The 21,398-nt window shown below is 41.0% G+C and overlaps 1 protein-coding gene and 1 pseudogene across 2 annotated transcripts in view; both read right to left on the bottom strand.

The window, feature by feature from the left end:
* OGDHL (oxoglutarate dehydrogenase L) overlaps positions 1-10,104 on the bottom strand; it is a 62,821-nt gene extending 52,717 nt beyond the window's left edge. For both annotated transcript variants that reach the window (XM_028729242.2, XM_028729244.2), the window contains exons 1-2: positions 9,997-10,104; positions 825-1,056 (exon numbers count right to left, since the gene is read on the bottom strand). In XM_028729242.2, the coding sequence (XP_028585075.2) occupies positions 825-1,031 (207 nt within the window). In that variant the 5' untranslated portion in view covers positions 1,032-1,056; positions 9,997-10,104. The remainder of the gene's footprint in view (positions 1-824; positions 1,057-9,996) is intronic.
* A 1,113-nt stretch (positions 10,105-11,217) lies between these two features.
* LOC144328049 (actin, cytoplasmic 2 pseudogene) lies at positions 11,218-12,695 on the bottom strand (annotated as a pseudogene).
* Positions 12,696-21,398: the final 8,703 nt, after the last annotated feature.

Here is a 21,398-nt window from a genome sequence, read left to right as displayed (position 1 = left end):
TGCCTGCCAGGGCACTGAACTGAAAAGACAGTTCTGAGGGTGCGCAAGTGTCCTATCTGGCCTGCATGATGAACTCCCGCCTATCACCAGTTGTTGCTACTGCTGCTGCTGCTGTTGTTAAATAATATTAATAAAGATGGTATTATGAATATCCACAACAGAATATTGTTCACAACAGAAAAATACAAAATGAGAATACAAAATACATAAAACAAAAAGCAAAACAAGACCCCCCCTCCCACAAACACATTTTAAAAGCCAGAGCTGAACGCCTGGCTGAAGAGAAACATTTTCATCTGGCACCTAAAGAGATATAATGAAGGCGCCAGGTGAGCCTCCCGCGGGAGGGCATTCCACAAATGCCCCACTTGTGGCACACAAAGAAGGGCCTCAGATGATGACTGCAGGGTCTGGGGCAGTTTATATGGGGAGATCCTTGAGATATTGCAGTCCTGGGCCTACCATGCACTTTCCCCCTCCATTTGCTCTTGTAAGGAGAATAATATTTTTTTGGGAGCACTACTTTTGAGTACTTTCGAAAGCTGTCTATGTGACTACTTGGAATGAATGGTTGCAAGAACCCAATTTAATTCAGGCAAATTCACATATGTTCACCAATATAAAATAAATGCTTCAATTCTAAATATAAAAGAGAGCATGGTGGGCTTTACTTCTGAGTAGACAAGGAATGCACAGAGGTCTAAAACAGGAAAGGGAATTTTGCTCAGGGAAGCTAGGCTCAAGCCACAATATGTATCAAACTTCAGATTTCTAGCTGTGGAAATGTCCTAGTAAATTATATATATACACATATATAGCATTACCTTATGCACACTTTTTGGATTGTCAAGCCAAGCATAATACATTTCCTCAACGTAATTTGAATTACTTCCACTCAAGAATGGTTCTGTGGCTCCCGGTGAAACGTAACTCCGACTTGGCAGAAATTCTTTTTTGTTTACATTTTTCTTCATCAACGAACAAATGCCACGATGTTTCAGGGTAGCAGCAATCAGCCGCAAATGACTCATTTTTGTGTATTTCGTAGATGATTTTCTATTGAGAGAAAACGGTAAAAAGGAATTAGAAAAGCAGCCAACACTCAATGGGTATCTTGCAATTAAAGGCTTTCCTTTTTAATAGAGCGTCTACTTAGAAACAGAATCTTGTCCTGGATGACAGAAATCCAATTCCTAAGAAATACTTAACGGTGAAAGCCATTGATTTTAACAAGAATTATTAGCACACAGCTTCCTGCAGGGCCGGAAGCTACACTTGAAATCTAATTCAGCAACATTAGTGTTTCAAGAAGACAGCGTTGTCATTGCTTCTGCTTAATCCCTAGTTGATCCCCAATAATTATTACAATAACACACTCTTACATCACTATCTATCCATGTACAGTGATGCTATCGCTGTGATTTTTTTGGCTGATAGTTTATTGTTCCTCACCAACAGATTTTTCTATATACATCCCACAATGGTCACTTTTACACATGTTGCATAGTCTATCAAGGTAATTTTGACCTAAATAAGAAATAGATCCTGTGAAATAAAAGAACTCCTGACGTCAGGAATGCTAAAGAAATTGCTTCATTCTGATGCGCAGTTTATAGAAATATCTGTATTCATGGGCAGCAGACAGGAAGTCAGTATTTTAAACATCTTGACAATAGTAATGGGCAAGAGATGCTACGTTAGCTTCCTGGCAGGTGAGCTGCTCTTGCTTAGAGAGAAGGAGGGGGCAAGGAAATGGGAAGACTGGGGCAATACAGATGTTCCAGTGGAGTCAATCTGGTGCCCTTTGCACTGCACCACCCCTCTCCCAACTGATAAGCAACAGTGACCCACCTTTCGGGAAGCAAGCAACCAAAACACCTCCAATCCAGCAAGCAAGCCACTTCTGACTAATGACCAGAACGTCACAGTAATTCTTCATTTTTATAACCTTGTACAGGATTTATTTATTTTTTGCCAAATGCCATACAGCAGAACATCAATCTGATCACACATACTTTCACTAAGGATATGCATTGGAGTTTACTCACGCACCACATCGTGCCCCCCAAAAAGGATGTTTCAGGCTGGAAAACTAAGCTAATCAAGAAAAGGCATTGCTATACTGCCTCATTTAGATGCTCTCTTTTCAATCCGTCCTTTAAAAATGTCACTTTGCCATTTTTGAGAATACATATGGAAAAAGAAAATAGAACAACAGCAATAACGACTACATCAACCATAATGAAAAACAGTAATGAAAACCTCCTGAGATATTAGGATTACTCCATGGTTGAAAGATTTAGTATCATACAAGTGGCTAGTTAATTCATAAATATGAAAACTCTGTTCTTACCTGCTCATCTTAATAGTCCCTCCTTCCCATTTGCTCTGCCCTTTATCTTCAAACCTCCTTAGCTATCACATATTCTTCCTTTCTGTTTCTGTTTTTCAGTCCACTGATTGAAACATGCATTTTCTTTAGCTACCTTGGTCTTATTTCCCTGTCTAACCCACAAATCTATTCCTGTCCTTACAACCTGTGGGTAGTTTTGATCTTTACATATATAATTTCAAACATTTTACAAACTTTAAAATATCCAGTGATGTCCCTTCTTCTCCTTCTATGATTCATATGACATATCTTACTTTTACTATAACCATTCAAATCAGTTTTCCACTTTAACTGATCAAACATTGTATATCTGTTGAATTTATCTTAATGCTGCCAGCGCTTTCAGCTGTGTACAATTATTTTCCATATATTCAATAGATATTTTCACTCTTCTCTAAATATACGTTCTTCTGTTCTCTTATTCTGTGTGTTAAACCTCCAAGTTCTGCATATTGCAACATCTTAAGTGGCCAATCCATAGACAACAGGCCGCTGCTGTTGCATAAATAAACAATTTTTTCTGGCACCTGGGAATTTCTATCTGGGTTATTCCCAACAAAAGGACTTTTTTGGGAAGGTGAATTTAAACTATTTTTTCAACTCATTATAGATCATTTCCCAATATTCTTACCCCTTTCTACATGTCCATCACATATGAAAAATTTTCAAAACGTATCTGACAACTGTATATCCAAGTTTTCGGGAGGGATGGGGCTGGAGAAGAAGGGAGGAAACTTCCTTCCACTCATTAGTATCCATACCATAGCATTTTTAAAAAAAATCTTTGTGTGTACATAGATAGCCAAAGGCTATTTCACTTGATGAATTAATTTCTGGGGTGATTTAAATACACAATATGAAACAGGACAAGAACAACAAAAACTTTAGGAATTAACTTTATGGATAAATGTAATTTTTGAAAAATAGTTAAAATCTTATTTACAGTGTAACTGTAAAATTAAAAGTTTCCCCCCGAAAGGGAAAACAAAACCATCTTTCTGTGGTTATCAGTCAACTTAAAAATAAAAAATAAATCTCTTGAGACTACAAAGAAATGTCAGTGACTTGTTATAAGAATTCTAAGATATGAAACATAAAATAAACGCTCATAAATGTACAAGGCAAACACATACATAAGTATATAAACCACGTGTCTGAAATAGTACAGGAGAGCAATCCTGAAGCCATTTTGACTCTCTCAAACCATTTTGACTCTCCCAAATTGATCTCAAATATTTCTCTGCAAGGAGAAAGGAAATGGGGAAGCCTCTCCATTGTCTCTTGCTTACCTGCCTTAAGGGCGTATCTGTCTATGAATAGGGTGAGCCTGTGACCTGGTTTTAGGAATTAAAGTATTTGCCATCACAAAAGAATAGCCAGTCTGCCCAGCTAAAGCAATCAGTGACCATTAACAGATATCGTGACAAACAGGATTTCTGCTGTAGACCGCCTTCTGTGATGTATTTCTGCTGTAGACCACCCCCTTTTGTGATGTATGTATGATGTTTGATGGGTGGTCTTGAGCTACAGGGTGGGCAATTTCAAAAGTCTATATAAGGGCTTGCTCACCATTGTGCAGGGTTCCTCCTCCCTCCTGCATGTGGTAAGTGAGGACCCTGCTGCAACAGATCAATAAAGATCAGGCTTACTAGCTGGTTTGCTTCTCAGTATTCTCTGGTTGGTCTCTGTTATTTTCTCCTACCAATAGGGAACCCACTTAAGGACTCTATATGGGCTCTTGGATACCCCATCCAAGGCGGAGATTACAAAGCTAGCCATACATAGATTCTTCTTCACAAAGGGCGGCAAATATGTTCCAGCAGCCTTAAGGGTTTTCAACGCAAAGCCCGTTTCCCAACTCCTGTATGCAGCAAATGTCTGGCATAATGGGGACCTGCCAAAGCTAGACCGCTTTCAGGCAAAATTTATATGATCTCTGCTGCAGGTACCTAACTGCGTCCCCAACTCCGTACTTCTGTTGGAAGCTGGTGAATGCCCAATTTCAGCTAGAGCGTGGTGGGCTGCCCTAAGACATTGGCTCAGGATTTCAGTGTTTAATCTAGGGAAGGGTCCGTACCAACATTTGACCAATGAGGAATTTGTCAGCAAATGGCAGAAAACCATGGCTAAAAAAGCCACCTCTATTGGTCTGTCTCCCCCCCAACTGTATTACCTGGGCTATGAAGGCGCCCAAAAGGTTTTAAAGCAAAGATTATGGGACAATGCACACAGTGACTTGCGATCTCGGTCACACGCAGTCTGTAGTCCACTGGCAGCAGGAGTTCAATATGGGTATGTCTTTGAGTTAACATCTTACATCAAAAACCTGACAGTACCTAACTATCGAAGGCTTTTCACCAAGGCCAGACTGAATGTCTTCCCCTCTGCAGTGCTGGATGGTAGGTTGAGAGGAGTTCCCTGCCAGGACAGACTTTGCTCGTGTGCTCAAGACATCGATTCCATAAATCATATTTTGTTACATTGTGCGAAGTATGAGCAGGCCAGGGCTGAACTGATACTACCCTTGCTGGTGCCTTTCCCGGGAAAGTCAGAGGCTCACTATGTCAGGTTCCTACTGGAAGACCGGACAAAAGCTAGAACGTTGGCAGTGGCAAAGTTTTTATCGGTGGTTGCAAGAACAAATGAGCCCTATATTCCAAACAAAGTGCTTGATTAACCTGGAGGTAGGCTGTATGAACTCTGTATTGATTTGTAATGTTTTGTTGGTCTCTGGACCGTAATAAAGATTGTTGTTGTTGTTGTTGATACCCCATAAGGGAAAAGGAGCAGGTTTTTTCTATAACAGTCTCATTTAAACAATAATCCATCTCATGGATGGATTATCCACATGGTCAGACAGATTTGCTTACTCTCACAAAGTTTAGTATCATAACATTTTACATTCAACATTATTTATCAATATCTATGAAGGTAAGGTAAAGGTAAAGGGACCCCTGACCATTAGGTCCAGTCGTGGCCAACTCTGGGGTTGCGGTGCTTATCTTGCTTTATTGGCTGAGGGAGCCAGCGTACAGCTTCCGGGTCATGTGGCCAGCATGACTAAACCGCTTCTGGCAAACCAGAGCAGCGCACGGAAACGCTGTTTACCTTCCCACCGGAGCGGTACCTATTTATCTACTTGCTCTTTGACGTGCTTTCGAACTGCTAGGTTGGCAGGAGCAGGGACCAAGCAATGGGAGCTCACCATTCAAACCGCCGACCTTCTGATTGGCAAGTCCTAGGCTCTGTGGTTTAACCCACAATGCCACCCGCATCCCATCTATGAAGGTACACATCTTCAATTAATGGAGATACGAAACAGAAATCACTAAGTAGGTCAGAATGTAAAATGAGAGTCAAATCTGTTTAATCCTCAAATTTTCCTCAGTAAATCTAGCCTATTTTTTCCTGGTGTTTATTCTACAGCAGAAACTTGGGCTGCAATTATAGATCCACTTTCTTAGGAGTAAGCCCACTGAACTCTGAACAGACATATACAGTGGTACCTTGGGTTACAGACACTTCAGGTTACAGACTCCGCAAACCCAGAAATAGTACCTCGGGTTAAGAACTTTGCTTCAGGATGACAACAGAAATTGTGCGGCAGCAGGAGGCCCCATTAGCTAAAGTGGTACCTCAGGTTAAGAACAGTTTCAGGTTAAGAACAGACTTCCAGAACGAATTAAGTTCTTAACCCAAGGTACCACTGTAAATGATCACACTGCTCTCAGCAACAATACTCAACAATCTGAGACACACAGCATTATCCCATAAGAAAAAGCCAGAAATTCCTAGTTTATTCTGGTTTACTTAAACCACAATGTGAATACATAGCATGCTGGGGTTTGCATCCCATTTGCTCAAGGTTCTGTCCTCTCTTCACATGTGGGTAAAAGAAACCAGAAAGCATAGGGTCTGAATGCAGAATTCTGGTTTCTTGCTCCCAAACAGGCCAGGGATGGAAGTTTGCTCAAGATCAGCACAGGCAAAAGTTGAACCAGTTGTGTTACTCCACCTCAACCCAAAAATTAAACACAAATTTCCATCCAGAAACAAATGTTAATTAAACATGGGGTTTATTATAGGTTTTAAAAAATGTATGTTTGTGTGAAAGAGAATTGGATTGCAAAAGAAAAGTGATTCGTATTTATCAAACTGCTGGGGTATAATAAACTAAAGTGGGACAATAAACAGCTGAAGGACTTTAAAGTATCAGTGCATCTTCTTATGTATATTTATAATACTCCTTGATACAACAAAATACAGCAATAACCTAGATAACCCCTGCTAAAGACACCATCTGATGGCACAAATGATCCTGTCAATGTCTAACTTACCTCTAACCTCTTGTTCTCAGTCAATTCCCCCCTAAGGAGAAGTTTGCAACAAACTAATTCTGGCACCAGGTATAATCTTAGGAATGATCTGATTCTTTTTGAACTCAGGTGGAACAATGGAACTACGTATGTCATAGGTCAACAAATTCCCTGGAACAGGTATCAAAATGTACAAGCCCACATATTTCTGCTGACGGTTAATGCCTCTGGAAAACCTGAATAGTTCGCATTTTCATGAATAGTCATAAAACACCTCAATAGGCTTCACTAAAATTGAACGAAGGTTAAATTCACTAAAATTAGACTCGTGGTGAATATTAACTTCTGGTATGATGAAAATCTACGGACCAGACCATCATACATGGAGCTGCCCTATTAATCACATAGCAAATAGGTATAAAATGGATAATGAATTCATTCACGTTATTACATACAGAGCTTCATCACAAGGTGAAGATCAAGATCAGCACAGGCAAGAGTTGAACCAGCTGTGTTACTCCACCTCAACTCCAAATCACAATTTCTTATCATTGAGTCCCCCCTAAAACAGATAGATCTGCTGGTAGTACTTATTATTAAATAATGAAATAAAATAAAATAAGGGATTCAGAGTGACATAGACCCAAGGTATGTTTTAATATCGCAGAATAAGCCATTTATAACTATAAATCCTATGAAAGAATCTTGTGTGTTGTTCTGTGGGTCTCCAAAATTTTACCAAAACAGGCAGTGCCAGAGTCCCCAATACCTGTCTCATAAAATATGGATTGAGAGTCAGTTCCCTTGGACCAAAGTTAAGTGCCAAACAAGTTTCAGATTCTGGCTCCTCCCCACCCCACTAATCATGGTCCAAGCAAATCATACCTCCATTTTACCAAAGCTTGAACAAATACCCACATCGGTCTCTACAGCCACAGAAGGTGCTGCAACCTTCTAACAGCTTGACCTCATCCCCAAAGGCGCACTCCAACGCGGAACAAACACCACAATGTGCTTAATTTTATGGGGTATCTAGGACCACTACAACTTACTCATTCAACCTGGTTTTGTGTGACCAAAGTTAAGCTTTTAATGAGTGCAGATTTATTTGTTTTTTTAGTGTTGCTTATAGGCGTACATGTCTGTATTTTGTAACTTCTTCCAAGCTCTAGGGAATCCATTCACAAATTTTTCAGTCATGAGGCCAGGTCCTCTTATAGCTCAATAACTGGTTAAAGAACTGGAGGCAGGGGGTAGGAATAAAGGGGCAGCTTTCATAACTAAGGGAACTAAACATTGGGTGCTTCTGGATCATAGAATCACAGAACTGTAGAGCTGGAAGGGACCCTGAGGGTCATCTAGTCCAACCCCCTGCAAAGCAGGAATCTCAACTAAACCATAAATGACATATGACCATCAAAGCTCTACTTAAAAACCTCCAAGGAAGATGAGTTCACCACCTTCCAAGGAAAATCGTTCCACTGTCAAACAGCTCTTACTGTCAGAAAGTTCCTCCTGATGTTTAATAGGAATCTCCTTTCTCATAACTTGAAGCCATTGGTTCGGCTCCTAGCCTCCAGAGCAAGTGTAATCTTTATAGGAATGATGCTTTTTTACTAGTCATAAAGACTCTGAAATCATGGAGCAGACATTTCATGGGATACCTAAATTATTGAGGATGGTAAGAACCCAAGCAAATGAGGAAGAGTTCCAAAAGGACTTTCCTGAATGGGAAAATGTACAACAAAATGGCAAATAAAGTTTGATGGAAGTAAATCCCTTTATTTGAGGCTAAGGAGCAGCAACCTGTTCAGAATCTGGACTCTCCAGAAGAGATACTGAGGCTGGGCTAATTGGTTCAACAAAAATGCCAACTTGTGTGTGGGCCCTGTGTAAAGGGAAATATTGATAGGTGACATCCAGTATTGCATAAATGGACTTTTGCTCAAGTGGCATAACTTCCCCTTCTCTTCCACACCACCCCCAGCTCTCCAGAAAAACTGAACATTCATGTGCTAGTACTGTATTTGGTATCTGAACAAAGGCAAAGGTGTACAAATGTAATAAATAAGACAAAGAGCTTTTAATAATTAAACTGTTTCTAATATCAATTTATGTGAAGTCACACAAGTCTATACCAAGTAATATTCCCACGTATATTTCTAGAACAGATTTGGCAAATATATACTGAAAATCATACTTTAGTCTTTTATTAAGAATATATTAGACATGGGACTGTCTTTCCGATACGCACAGACAAATAATGTGTATATTTTCTTTTAGATTTGTGGGGATTCTTGAAAAACCACCTAATAAATTAAATGTTGCTTCCCCATTTAACATGTTTAGTTATACACCCTCCCTTTTTCGCATTTATCACTTTTCTTCTTAGTAATGTGCTGGCGAGTTCACAGAGATATCCGATGAAGCAGAGATGAAACGCAAGGTCCTGAATCATTCAGCCAGATACACAAGTGGCAGCCAGGTTACGTTAGCTGAAAATTTATGTACCTTTTAAAGCAGAGATGACCCCATCCATTTAGGTTTCATGCCTGGCTGGACCACGTCTACCAAAGTCCATCATCATCAACATTGCCTCCCTACTCCAAATACGTCCCACCAACCGGTTCGGCCTGCATGGAGGCAGCCCAGCAACCCTAAGCTGCGCCCATAGAACCCCAGCCCTCAATGACACAATTAAAACAGCGCTTTGATTGATTTCCCTCTTCCGCTTCCAAGTCGGGTCAAACTGAAGGGCACCTCTGCCAAGGCAACTAGGCCTTCCTCTCCCAATTATCACTACAATGGAAAGATGCCTCCAAGTAAATGTTAGGGAACCATCAAGAAGACCTTTGCTTAGAGACCCCCCCTCCTAATTTTTGCTGATTAAGCAGCTGTGAAAGGGAAGATCATCCCATCCCTCTTCCCCATTCATCCTCATCGAGCCCCCTCAGCCCCCTCCCCATTCACCCCCTCTCTCCCATTCATCCAATCCCCTCAGCTCCCCTAACCTCCCCCCCCCCCCCCCACGGATCTCTGCTGCATTCTGCCGTTGCCTTATGATCCCCCTGGCGACCGGCCGAGGCCTGAAGAGGAGGAGGAAGCGGTGTGTGTGTGTGCGCGCGCGGGGGGAGGGGGTGTCGCTCCGTTACCATAGAAACCCGAGGTTCCTCCTTCTCCATCCCCCCCCCCCCCCACGCCAGAGAAGGGGACAGACCTCGTTTAATTCCCCTCCCCTCCGAACGGAGAAGGGGGGGGGAGAGAGAGCAGAAAGAGAGAGGGAGATACCTGTTGTGTCACGTGAGGCGCGCGAGCCCGCCGCTCGCCGAGGGATGCTCGCGGAGGAGAACAAGAGGCCCGCCTCCTCCTCCGCCTCCGTCGCCCGCGCTGAGGTAAACGCGGCGGGGGCGGGGCCTGGCGGCGGGAATTCGCTGTCCGCGCGCGGGGCGGTGCTGGAGCGAGGAGGGGGGAGCCCGCGCCGGCCTGCGCACGCGCCCGGCAGCCCGCCCGCGGTAGCGGAGGAACGTGTGAACTGGCCCACCACCGCGCGGGAGTTCACACTGCCGCTTCCACGCTTCCGAGGGATAAATAGAAGGACTCCTTTTTTTCCTCCTCGACGCCTCCGCCGCCTCCACGGGTTTCCCCCGTTTTTCCAACCTCTTCTCCCGAGACTACGGAAAAGTCGGTGCGCTTCAGTTCCTCGCGGTTGTTTCCTGCCTTTTGGGGGGAGGGGAGGGGGGTGCTGTTAAATACTCACCGTGAAGTTGTTACACGTTTTGAACTAGTGTTTCTAGAAAAGAAAAAGAAAAATGGTTTCGGTCATGCTGCGTGCCCTTGAGTACCCCCAGAAGGAAAAAAGCACAGCCCACCCCCCAATAGGTGCGCCACTATGCAAGCAAAAATGATTGTTTATTTATTTATTTTTACAAGCGCAGGCTCCACGCGTTTCTTTGAAGCACATTTTTTATTTTTTTTATTAATTTTCAATTACATTCCAATAATAGCTTCATTGTAACAATGCCAAATTATAATACAAGTACTAATACCAATCGTTCAAATACCAAATTATATAATTTAGGGGGGGGGTGTCCCCCGCACGAGCTAGAATTGATGGTTTGATGATTTTCTTTATTTCTGCATTCCAAAATCTTATTAATTTCAGTTGCATTCCGGTCAAAATAATAATCCCTTATACAACAACTGCAATATTAATAACTTCCATTCATGTTGACACATTAAATGATTTATAAAGCAACAAGTGAGGCACTCAAACTATATCCTTGTTCTTCCTGTGTGTGGCAATTATTCTGTCCGTGGTGTTTCTTTGAAGCTCTTGTGCACCGCTTCCCATCGCAGACAACCCCTAAAAATGGTTTACACGCAACAGTCGAAACAATACACCTGTGCAAGACCTCTGAACGCCAGCAGTAAAATGACAGCGGCAGACATGAAAATGTAAAGGGAGGCGAACCGCTGAAATTGATGGAAACAGGGTTTCTAAAAGCTATGTGCATCTTTATTGGAACTGTTTATTTTAAAGTCAGTGTACAGTTTTCACCCCCACCGTTATCCCCGTATACATACTGGCACCAAATTTGGGTAAGGGCTTCCCCAGCTCTGGGAGGGGGAAGGGGAGTACACTGTAAACCTTCACATCTAGAGATTGGGAAGAAGATAAACCTACACAGCCCGTTTCTATTTCATTATTGGTTTTTTGCATGGCCAAAAGTAAACAAAAATTGGAAGAGGACCAAGTGTTTTTTCGTTTTAAGGCGCAAGATACAGAAAAGACACTTGTTGGATTACATTTGGGAGGGGGGAGGCTTCTAAGTACAAGCAATACTTTCCTGCAACACCAGAAAGTACTCCTGCTCCTTCAAAAGCTGGGCTGCTGCCTCCGCAGAGGCCGGTTTAACTTCCTCTCAATGCATGGAATGACTATTTTTAAAAAAGGAAGGAAGAGGAAGAACACAAATGTACAATCAAAGTCCTCAGATGCATTGCAGAACTTTGGGGGGGGGGATGTTCGCTCCAACACAATTATTATTTTTCTAAAAGACTGTTGCCGTCAACTTTTCATCGTTCCAGTTTTATATCCTGAGTCAAGCGCCAAAACAAAGAAAGCCATGCCAATCTCAACTCTCACTTTTTTTAAACGCGCAGTAATGGGGTTTTTTGTCAAAAAAGGGGGGTAATTGTTATCATGGTAACTAAGTCCTGTTTTAGAAGCATTTGCGGTGGACGATGGAGGGCCCAGATTCGTCGTACTCTTGCTTGCTGATCCACATCTGCTGGAAGGTCGACAGGGAGGCAAGGATGGAGCCGCCAATCCAGACAGAGTATTTGCGCTATGGTGGAGCAATGATCTTGATTTTCATTGTGCTGGGTGCCAGGGCTGTGATCTCCTTCTGCATTCTGTCAGCGATGCCTGGGTACATGGTGGTGCCGCCAGACAGGACGGTGTTGGCATACAGGTCTTTACGGATGTCCACGTCGCACTTCATGATGGAGTTGAAGGTGGTTTCGTGGATGCCGCAGGATTCCATACCCAGGAAAGAGGGCTGGAAGAGGGCTTCTGGGCATCTGAACCTCTCGTTGCCGATGGTGATCACTTGGCCGTCAGGAAGCTCATAGCTCTTCTCCAGGGAGGAACTGGACGCCACGGTCGCCATCTCCTGCTCGAAGTCCAGCGCAACGTAGCAGAGCTTCTCTTTGATGTCGCGCACGATTTCCCTCTCGGCCGTGGTGGTGAAGCTGTAGCCTCTCTCGGTCAAGATCTTCATGAGGTAGTCGGTCAAGTCGCGGCCCGCCAGGTCCAGACGGAGGATGGCGTGGGGCAGGGCGTAGCCTTCGTAGATGGGCACAGTGTGGGTGACGCCGTCGCCAGAGTCCATCACGATGCCTGTCGTGCGGCCGGAGGCGTACAGGGACAGCACGGCCTGGATGGCTACGTACATGGCTGGGCTGTTGAAAGTCTCGAACATGATCTGCGGGGAGTGGATCCTCACCATGTGACAGAAACCCAATAGCGCATCTATCTCCACCTCTGGAGTTTTGCAGCTGGGGCATCACCACAAAGAAACCCCAGTTAGGGAATCTTCCTCCCATATTTAAAACAAGTATTATTATTATTTGAATTATATTATTATTATTAATTGAATTATATACTGCCCTTATACCCAGGGGTCTCAGGGCAGTTCACAGAATAAAATCAAGGTATAAAACCACAAAATACCTAATTAAAAAAACAAACCCAATATTTTTATGGCTTCAATATCAAGCCAGGTCTCCCCCCTTGCTTTGCTTAACATCCAGCATGATTAATAGTTCTGACATGCTAGAATTGATGGTTTGATGATTTTCTTTATTTCTGCGTTCCAAAATCTTATTAATTTCAATTACATTCCGGTTATGTAGTTCGGGTGGCCTTAAAAGCTTGCTCACCATTTTGTGATCTTGGAGGCCTGGTGATCTAGAATTTGTAGAATTATTCCTTGCTTTCTCTTTGTCTCAGGTTGCAGCCTTGGTATTTTCAAACACCCACTTTATTGATCCCTTTCTAGTTCTGCTGCCGCTGTTGCATAAAATAATAGAATTTTAGAGTTGAAAGGGGCCCCACGGGTCAACCCCCTGTAATGCAGGAATCTCAACTAAAGCATCCATGGCAGATGGCCATCCAACCACTGCCTAAAAACCTCCAGTGATGGAAATCTTCTTTCAGTACCTTTATTCATATTTTAGCCATGTAGCTGGACATAGGTTTAGGATGAGCAGACCCAGAGGCTAAATTCAAAGATGTAATTTATTAAAGCCTGTTGATAATAATATACATGTATTATTTCATCAAGAAAATCCAGATACTCTTGAATTCTATTTTTGTATCTTTCCATCTAATAGAATAAAAGGAAAGTATCTTAGACCTTGACAACATGACTGGTAATAACTGAAAATCCCCATTTATAAGAAAGAATTTTATCCCTCCATTCTCTGCTGGAATATATAGCTAAATGACACAAGCACAACATTGCAACATGAACTGAGTTATTTCTTTAGTTTCCTATTATACCTTTTTTGCTTATGTTTTCTTCCAGGCTACAAATTTGCTTTGATTATGTCTGTTGCTATTTTAGCTGTGCTTCATGGAGCAGCAGAGCAACAGCCACCCAAGGTCTGATCTGTAGAACTGATTAAGATTGTCACTTTCTGTGGCATAAATATCAACATGTATCACAATTTTTGTTGAGGTTACAATGCCGTGGGAATCAAAGCAGAAATTCACCTGACCTAGAAAGGAACAAACAGAGTGAAAGTGCTGCAATTCATTCAGTAGAGCAAGTGTGTAGCTAAAATGGCTTTACCAGGGTCAAACTATCTATACAGTGACAAAGAAATTTTAAGAGGAAGCAGGTGTGAAAAGCTTTGTATTCTAATTAAACACTGGGGTCACCAATGTGGAGTCCTTGGGGACTTCCCCCTAGCACTTGTGAAACTTCAGAGCCCTTTTATCAAAATGTACTTTGAATGTGCTTTAAAGGTGTAGTTTGTACACAGCCTTACAGTGCAATTTACTTTCATTTGATTTGGAGCGAATGTGTCAAGACCACATATAAAAACATGCAAATTCAATATATTTCACTTTAATGCTATCTTTGCCCAAACCTCATGGAATGTTGGTTATCTGAGTAGTGCATAGACTATCCTATTGGAATTTAATTTGTAATGAGGAATATATATGTATCTAAAGGGGGAAAAACAACAACAAATATAGACCCTGAACTGGTGAAATGTGTTGGCATAAATGTTTCAGAGCAGTTTGTGTTTTCAGCAAGGTTACCTAGTATTGTGTCTGTGCTTCAGGATTCTCACAAATAATAGACATTTATGACTGAAGCCTTGGATAGCCAACAAACACTGGGAAGTTCAATTTTGTCCAAATATCTCAACATCATTTACTAGTGACTAATTAATTTTGGTGCTTGTACCTTACCACCTGCAATTGAAGCATATTTGAAAAAGTGGATCATTGTCGCAGTTAACATTAACAGGTTTTCAATGAAAAGAAAAGGGGGAAACTTGTGGGCATATGGGGTTATTTCCTTAGGGAATGCCCACAATGAGGCCATTCTCTGTGGCAATGTGTTCATAACGTTGGCAGATTACCAGAGAAATGCTTGTGCCTCATATGTTGAAGGTTACACAGGAGACCTTGCTATTGGCTACTCTGTATAGTACTGATTATCATCTAGATGCCCATTATTAGTATCTGTGACAGCTTTTATATGCTATAAAGGAAGAGCTGTAAGATTGAGGTGTGGGGAGGTTGACATGCTTCTCCTTTATTTGTAATATCATGAGCTTATTCTAGAAGTGGGGATGCCTGAAGCAATCACAGGTTGTCTTTAAAAGGATGACGGATCACTCTAGTCATATCCTTATCATATGAGCATTCACTCAGTGTGGGATGGTGGATGAAAAGATACATACAAGAAATTCCATGAGCAGATTAGCCCACAGAACTCAAATTAGCCTTGATCTAATGTGTGTTTTTTTGGACTGCTGCTTGTTGAGTTTTATGACTTTCATTGAGTATTACCATATCCACCCTAATCCAGATTTTGCCTTGTGCTTTGATTTTGTGCCACTATTATTGATGAAACTCATGAGATAACCTCTCTCGCCCTGACCTACCCACTGTGATCCACGCGACGGTCACCTCCAGACTGGATTATTGTAACTCGCTCTACGTGGGGCTGCCCTTGAGAATGACCCAGAAACTCAGCGGGTGCAGAATGCCGCGGCGAGACTCCTTACGGGGTCCTCGCTGCGAGATCACATTCACCCGGTGCTATACCAGCTGCACTGGCTCCCGGTGGAGTACAGGATCAGGTTTAAGGTGCTGGTTTTAACCTTTAAAGCCCTATACGGCCTAGGACCCTCGTACCTACGGGGCCGCCTCTCCTGGTATGTCCCACAGAGGAACTTATGGTCTTTAAACAAAAACATCTTGAAGGTCCCAGGCGACAGAGAGGTTAGGCTGGCCTCAACTAGAGCCAGGGCTTTTTTGGCTGTGGCTCCGATCAGATGGAACGCTCTGTCACAAGAGACTAGTGCCCTGTGGGACTTGACATCTTTCCGCAGGGCCTGCAAGACAGAGCTGTTCCACCAGGCCTTTGGTCAGGGCACAGCCTGACTCCCTCCTTTGGCAATCTTCGCAGACCTGTAGCCTAATGGTTGCCATCAATTTGAGTTTAATTAATTTTATAATGAAATGATTTTAGAATGTTGTACTATTTTATTGTTGTTATCCGCCCTGAGCCCGGCTTCGGCTGGGGAGGGCGGGTTATAAATAAATTATTATTATTATTATTATTATTATTATTATTATTATTATTATTCATTTGCCAAACTGACTGAGATGTTCCAGTTCTTAAATTAGTTATCTATGAGGGAGAACTTCTAACTGAACAGTGTCATTAATATTACATTTTGTTTGCGTTATTTTTCATTTTTCAGTGCCTTAAAATATTTCTTGATAGGTTTGAAGGGTTGTTCAGCTTGGATCATTTTAATGTTTGGGGAGTTTGGCTGCTTCTAGTTCGCTATTTATATTCCATTGTGTTCTGTGTTGTTCCACTGCTATGACCTGTGTGAGTATATAGAACAACAACTGAAATCCCACTATTTGATCAATTCTTATAATTTACTTATTTTATTTATCTATGCAATTTATATCCCACTTCTTGTCATTTGTGATAACAGTGCAGGTCACAACACAATGAAAGCAAAACAGAATATATATACATTTAAGTGCTTTAATAATAATACTTAAAGTAATGCTTTACTGCAGGTTCTCAAAATCTGTTTACAGTTTTTGGCCTGCTTATTCATGCATCCATTGCTCACTGGCTCTGAGCCTGGCTTTCATTGGATGATCCAGGTGCAGAAGAAAAGAATAATCCCAAGTGGAGAAAAACCCTGAGGTTAAATCCACATGGAGTGTTATTCCAATGAATTTAACCCCACCCCACACCCTATTTTAACATTTCGCCACAAATTAAAATATTATGGCAACAAGGCTAGGTTGTTCCCCTCTCCTGAAACACTCTGATCTTCCCCATACACTGACAGTGTTCACATTAACAAGGGAATTTGGGAAGGACAGTGTGGGTCCCTTCATGTTCTTTCCCTTCAAGTGGCTGGAAGAGAGACATTGAAGAAACAGTTGCAGTTAAAGCCATTTTTAGACCAGGCTTTCCTAACCTGATGCCCTGCAGATGTTTTGGACTACAACTCTCATCAGCTCCCACCAACGCGAACCATGCTGACTGGTAATTATAACCCAAAGCTTCTGGAGCACACCAGGCTGGGGGAGGCTAATATTGACACTTTAATTTTCTTTCATACTTTGAGAACATCACATTGAATTAAATAACTAAACAACATCCTTTATCATCAGGGTGGATATAAATCAATGATTTTTAAAAAAATCAGATTCTTTTAATTTAAATCAGATTTTTAAAATAAAATACTTTTGGAGGAAAAATCTTTCTAAATATAGTTTTCTATTTAAGTTACATTATAATCCAAAGGCTTTATTTTAGGAAATAAAGATTTGTTTTTCATGTGTGTTAAAACACAGTCTAAGGTTTTGTTGTTTTTTTAAAAAAATAACTACATCGGTTAACAAACATGGGTACATATGCTATAATGTTACTGTTTTAGTTAAATAAATTGTTTAAATTGTAATTAAGGAAATGATTGTTTTTCTCCTTCCAATAAAGTACAGCAGAAAAGTTGTTGAAATATAAACAGTTAAGTTATTAAACGTCACAATTATTTCATAATTATTTGTCAATGTATTTCTAATAGTATAACCAAATCAGTAATTTTTGATATAACTGTAAAAACTACTGTGAAATGTTATTATTCAAAAAATGAAACCATCTGGTTGTAAATATTAAGATTATACTAGCAAGAATGAGTCTTTATGTAAAAAAAAGAAAAAAGATTTAAATCAAGTCTTACTGACTAGTGAGTTAAATCAATTTGATTTAAATCAAATCGACCCTGCTTATCACCTCAGTTAACAGACTTAGATGTTTCCCTTGTTATATCATAATATTGTAAGTTTATGGGTGTCAGAGTTTGTGGGTACCAAACATCGATAATTCCTGGATTTAGTAAGTGTTAGAATTTAATCACTGTTTAGAGAGTTAAACTGGAAGCCAGACTCTTAATAGCTGGACTCAGCTTCCCATGAGAGATGACCAATTAACAGAGAACAAAGACAGGGAAATGGGCCATCAACAAAGCAAAGACTATACCAATCGGCAAATGGGTGAAGCCCCTCCCTGAGTTCTGAAATAGTTAACAAAGACCAGCAGAGTGGAGAGCTTATGGTTGCAGTTAGGGGTTATGTGGGCTGGAGGAAAATAGTTGCAGTGTGTAAAACGCGGCATGCTGGAGAGAAGCTGAGCCATGGCTGGTGTCTTTCTAAATCCAAGGCTGCTGTGGAGCCTTAATCGTAGGCTCAGGTTGCATATGTGTGTAAATAGTCCATATATCATAAAGACACCACAGTCTCCATTGTGCCTCATTTCCTAAAGGATATATGAACGCTGTATAAGCACCTGGACCCCGGGAATCTCACATCCCTCAGAGATTGGGGCAGCGTGTACCAATATTATACTGTGTGTTGGAAACTAGTAACTGATTACCTTTTGCTTGCCCTTTCTCAGCCCCAAAGCAAGGCATGCACCTTTGAATGCTTTGCCATTAGTCTGAAACTTTAGGGGAAAGAATCTTTCTTGATTTTACAATGACAGGATGTGTGTTTTATCATCAGCACCAATTTGGGGGCACTGTAATTATTTTACATACATTCTCACCCTTAACTATGGTCATGTTATATTATCTTATTTTACAATTTTGCATGCTGGCCTGATGCAGTCTCTGATATTCATATAAATTTACATGTTTATGCCTCCACATTTCTTACTCAGATTTTTCAAAAAATGTTTTAGCAACACTCACCAAAAGCCTTTTTCAAGTGCCATTCTATTGTCGTACACATCACTTTCCATTGCTTCAAAAGCCCCATCACACACACCCCAGTTGCTCTGTCCTAATCCCGTTTAGGCCCATTAGAGTGAGAAGGTATTAATTGTAAATTCTGAATCCCCCTTGGGCTCAGATCATCATCTCACAAGGAACCAAATTGCAAAGGGCAGCAACTGACAGGTGTTTCATGAGAACAAGGAATTTCTATGACAATTCTCCACACACACACACACACACACACCCCGATCCTCTAGGTTTTCTCCACAGCTTTTGTTTTTAATAACATCACCAGTATATTTAAGTTATAAATACTTTTTAACAGGGAATGTCTATTTGGACATGGGATTATACTCATATGTGCTTAAATCAAGTCTTCCCCTAACATGGTTCCTTCCAGATATTTTGAATTACAATTTTCATCCATGCAGGCTGTAGCAGGTAGAAGTTGTAGTCTAAAATATATGCAGGGCAGCTACTTGGGGAAGTCTGCCCTACATTAGTTCATAGTATACTGAATATTGATAGGTCCATAGACAGAAGAATTTTGGATAAATTAAATATGCTTTCTTTCTATATATACTCTACCATCCTCCTGCATTTATCCTATGTAGTCTCCACATCAATTCAGTTTTGGCAAGGTGAGGCAGAGGTTGCATCTGAAAAATGCAGAAGGACACTTCAAACTCTATTATGAGAACTTCATTTGTATTAATTCCTTTCCGTTTTTAGTCCATCCCATCACTCAGGACAGATAAAACACGTTCAAGCAAAATATACTAATAAAATGAGGTACTGTCCAGGGGAAGAACCTTGGACCTTAAGGACAACTATGACAATCAAACAGAGACAGAGACAACCTATGTAAGCACATATTCACAAATGTTGTCTGGCTTTGGTAGCCAACCAAATTTGTGCTTGCAACTTTCTCTCCTGAGGTGGCAGAGGAGATGGAACAAGGTGGTTCAGATTGTGACATCAGCCTATGTTGCAGAAGTTCATTTCCAACGGGGAAAAATATATTTTTAAAAGGTGTGCATGCACAGTTACAGAAATACCTGCTCATATGCCCAGTATGGGAGAAGTGATAGAGGATGGAGGAACCAAAACAATGCTTTGTCCCCTTGAGTGTCTAGCAGATGAATGAAAAGAATAAATATCCAAATGGAATGTGTGAAAGCTAATGATTGGACCTTTCCACTTTTTTTCTGAAGGCTCTAAACTAGGAGAAGCAGATTGTTGGGAAAGCGTCATGAGTTAACCCTTTGCTATCTGTTCCACTCCTTGCTGACCAGAACACTAATCACACCAAGTCTAATATTCTGATCAGGCATATCTCAGTGTCTTGATAGAGGACAGGAAATTGTGTTTGGTATATTACCTCATTTACTTCATTCATAATTTAGGCAGAGTGACCAATTCATGGGAGTTCATTCATTCATTATTAAAATCCACGCTAAATAAGATTAACAAGAGATTTGTAAGACTTTGGTGTTGCAGGGGAAACTATGTAATATTTTCTCCCAAGGAATTAGAAAAGGAACTGATTTTAAGCAAGCTTACTGATTTAAATGTCTAGGATAGGTACATAAGATAAACAAAAAAGAATTCAGAGCTCAGATTCCTATACTGTAATCAATGGGAATTGTATTTCATCTTTAGTGAAAAGACCCTAATTTTAAACAGCACTTACACAGAGAGAGGAAACCTCATGTTCTTTTCTTTTTCAGTGTTCTTCTAAAGGCTATTGAACAAGCTTTTTTCCCTTTAAAAAAGCCATGCAGTACTCTTTTCTTTTAAAAAGATTTCTGCTTCTATTCCAAAGTCTTTGTTTGATGTGTTTCCTCCAATATTTGAGGAGGAGTAGCCCTGTTTTGTTTTGTTTTTTTTAAATGTACATTATTACCTTTCTGAGCTTTTTCGTTTCAAGAAAACAACCAAATATGAACAGCCAAGTACTTCACTGTGAAAAGTGTTCTTGATCAACTGAAGTCCTTTGGTATTTGAAAAGAGACTATCACTTTAGAAAGGTGGGGGGCTTAGGGGGGTTTGGTTTTTTTTGCTAATGAAGCTTTCGAAGCCCCAGTGGCAGTGTCTGATTGCAATTGCTGAAAAGGTGCCTCACTTAGAGGTTTATTTGCACTAATCAGCACCATGTTGTGCCTCAAAGCGAAAGTTCTCTTTAGAGGTAATGCCCCTACTGGGCTATTCTGCAAGAACAAAACAGTTTCTTCTGTTTACTTTTGTTCCATGCACCGTATCTGTTTTTAATGGAATGCTTTGAAACTACTTTCAGAACCTGTTGTATGGGTAGAGGACTTGTAATTTATTTTTAACACCCTTCCTCCCACATCAGCTTTCATTGTTAATGTAAGGTACTCTAGGTCTTCAGACAACTCACAGCTTAGATATTGAATCCATTAAAAAGACAGATTGACTGGATGGCAGGGGGTCATTTATAGTAACACACTTAAGTACCACTAGTTTTTTACTTTCTTGGCAGTGACCATTTCATAGCTCTGCTTTTTCTGTGCTGTGTTTGATGGCGTTGGCATGCAATAAGAGTGCAATCCTAACCCCACTTACCTGAGAATACGCCCTACTGAATTAAATAGGACTTGCTTCTGTGTAAA

The sequence above is a fragment of the Podarcis muralis genome, chromosome 6 (genome assembly GCF_964188315.1).
Source record: "Podarcis muralis chromosome 6, rPodMur119.hap1.1, whole genome shotgun sequence".
Lineage (NCBI taxonomy): Eukaryota > Metazoa > Chordata > Lepidosauria > Squamata > Lacertidae > Podarcis > Podarcis muralis.
This window is presented reverse-complemented; position numbering and strand designations above follow the sequence as displayed.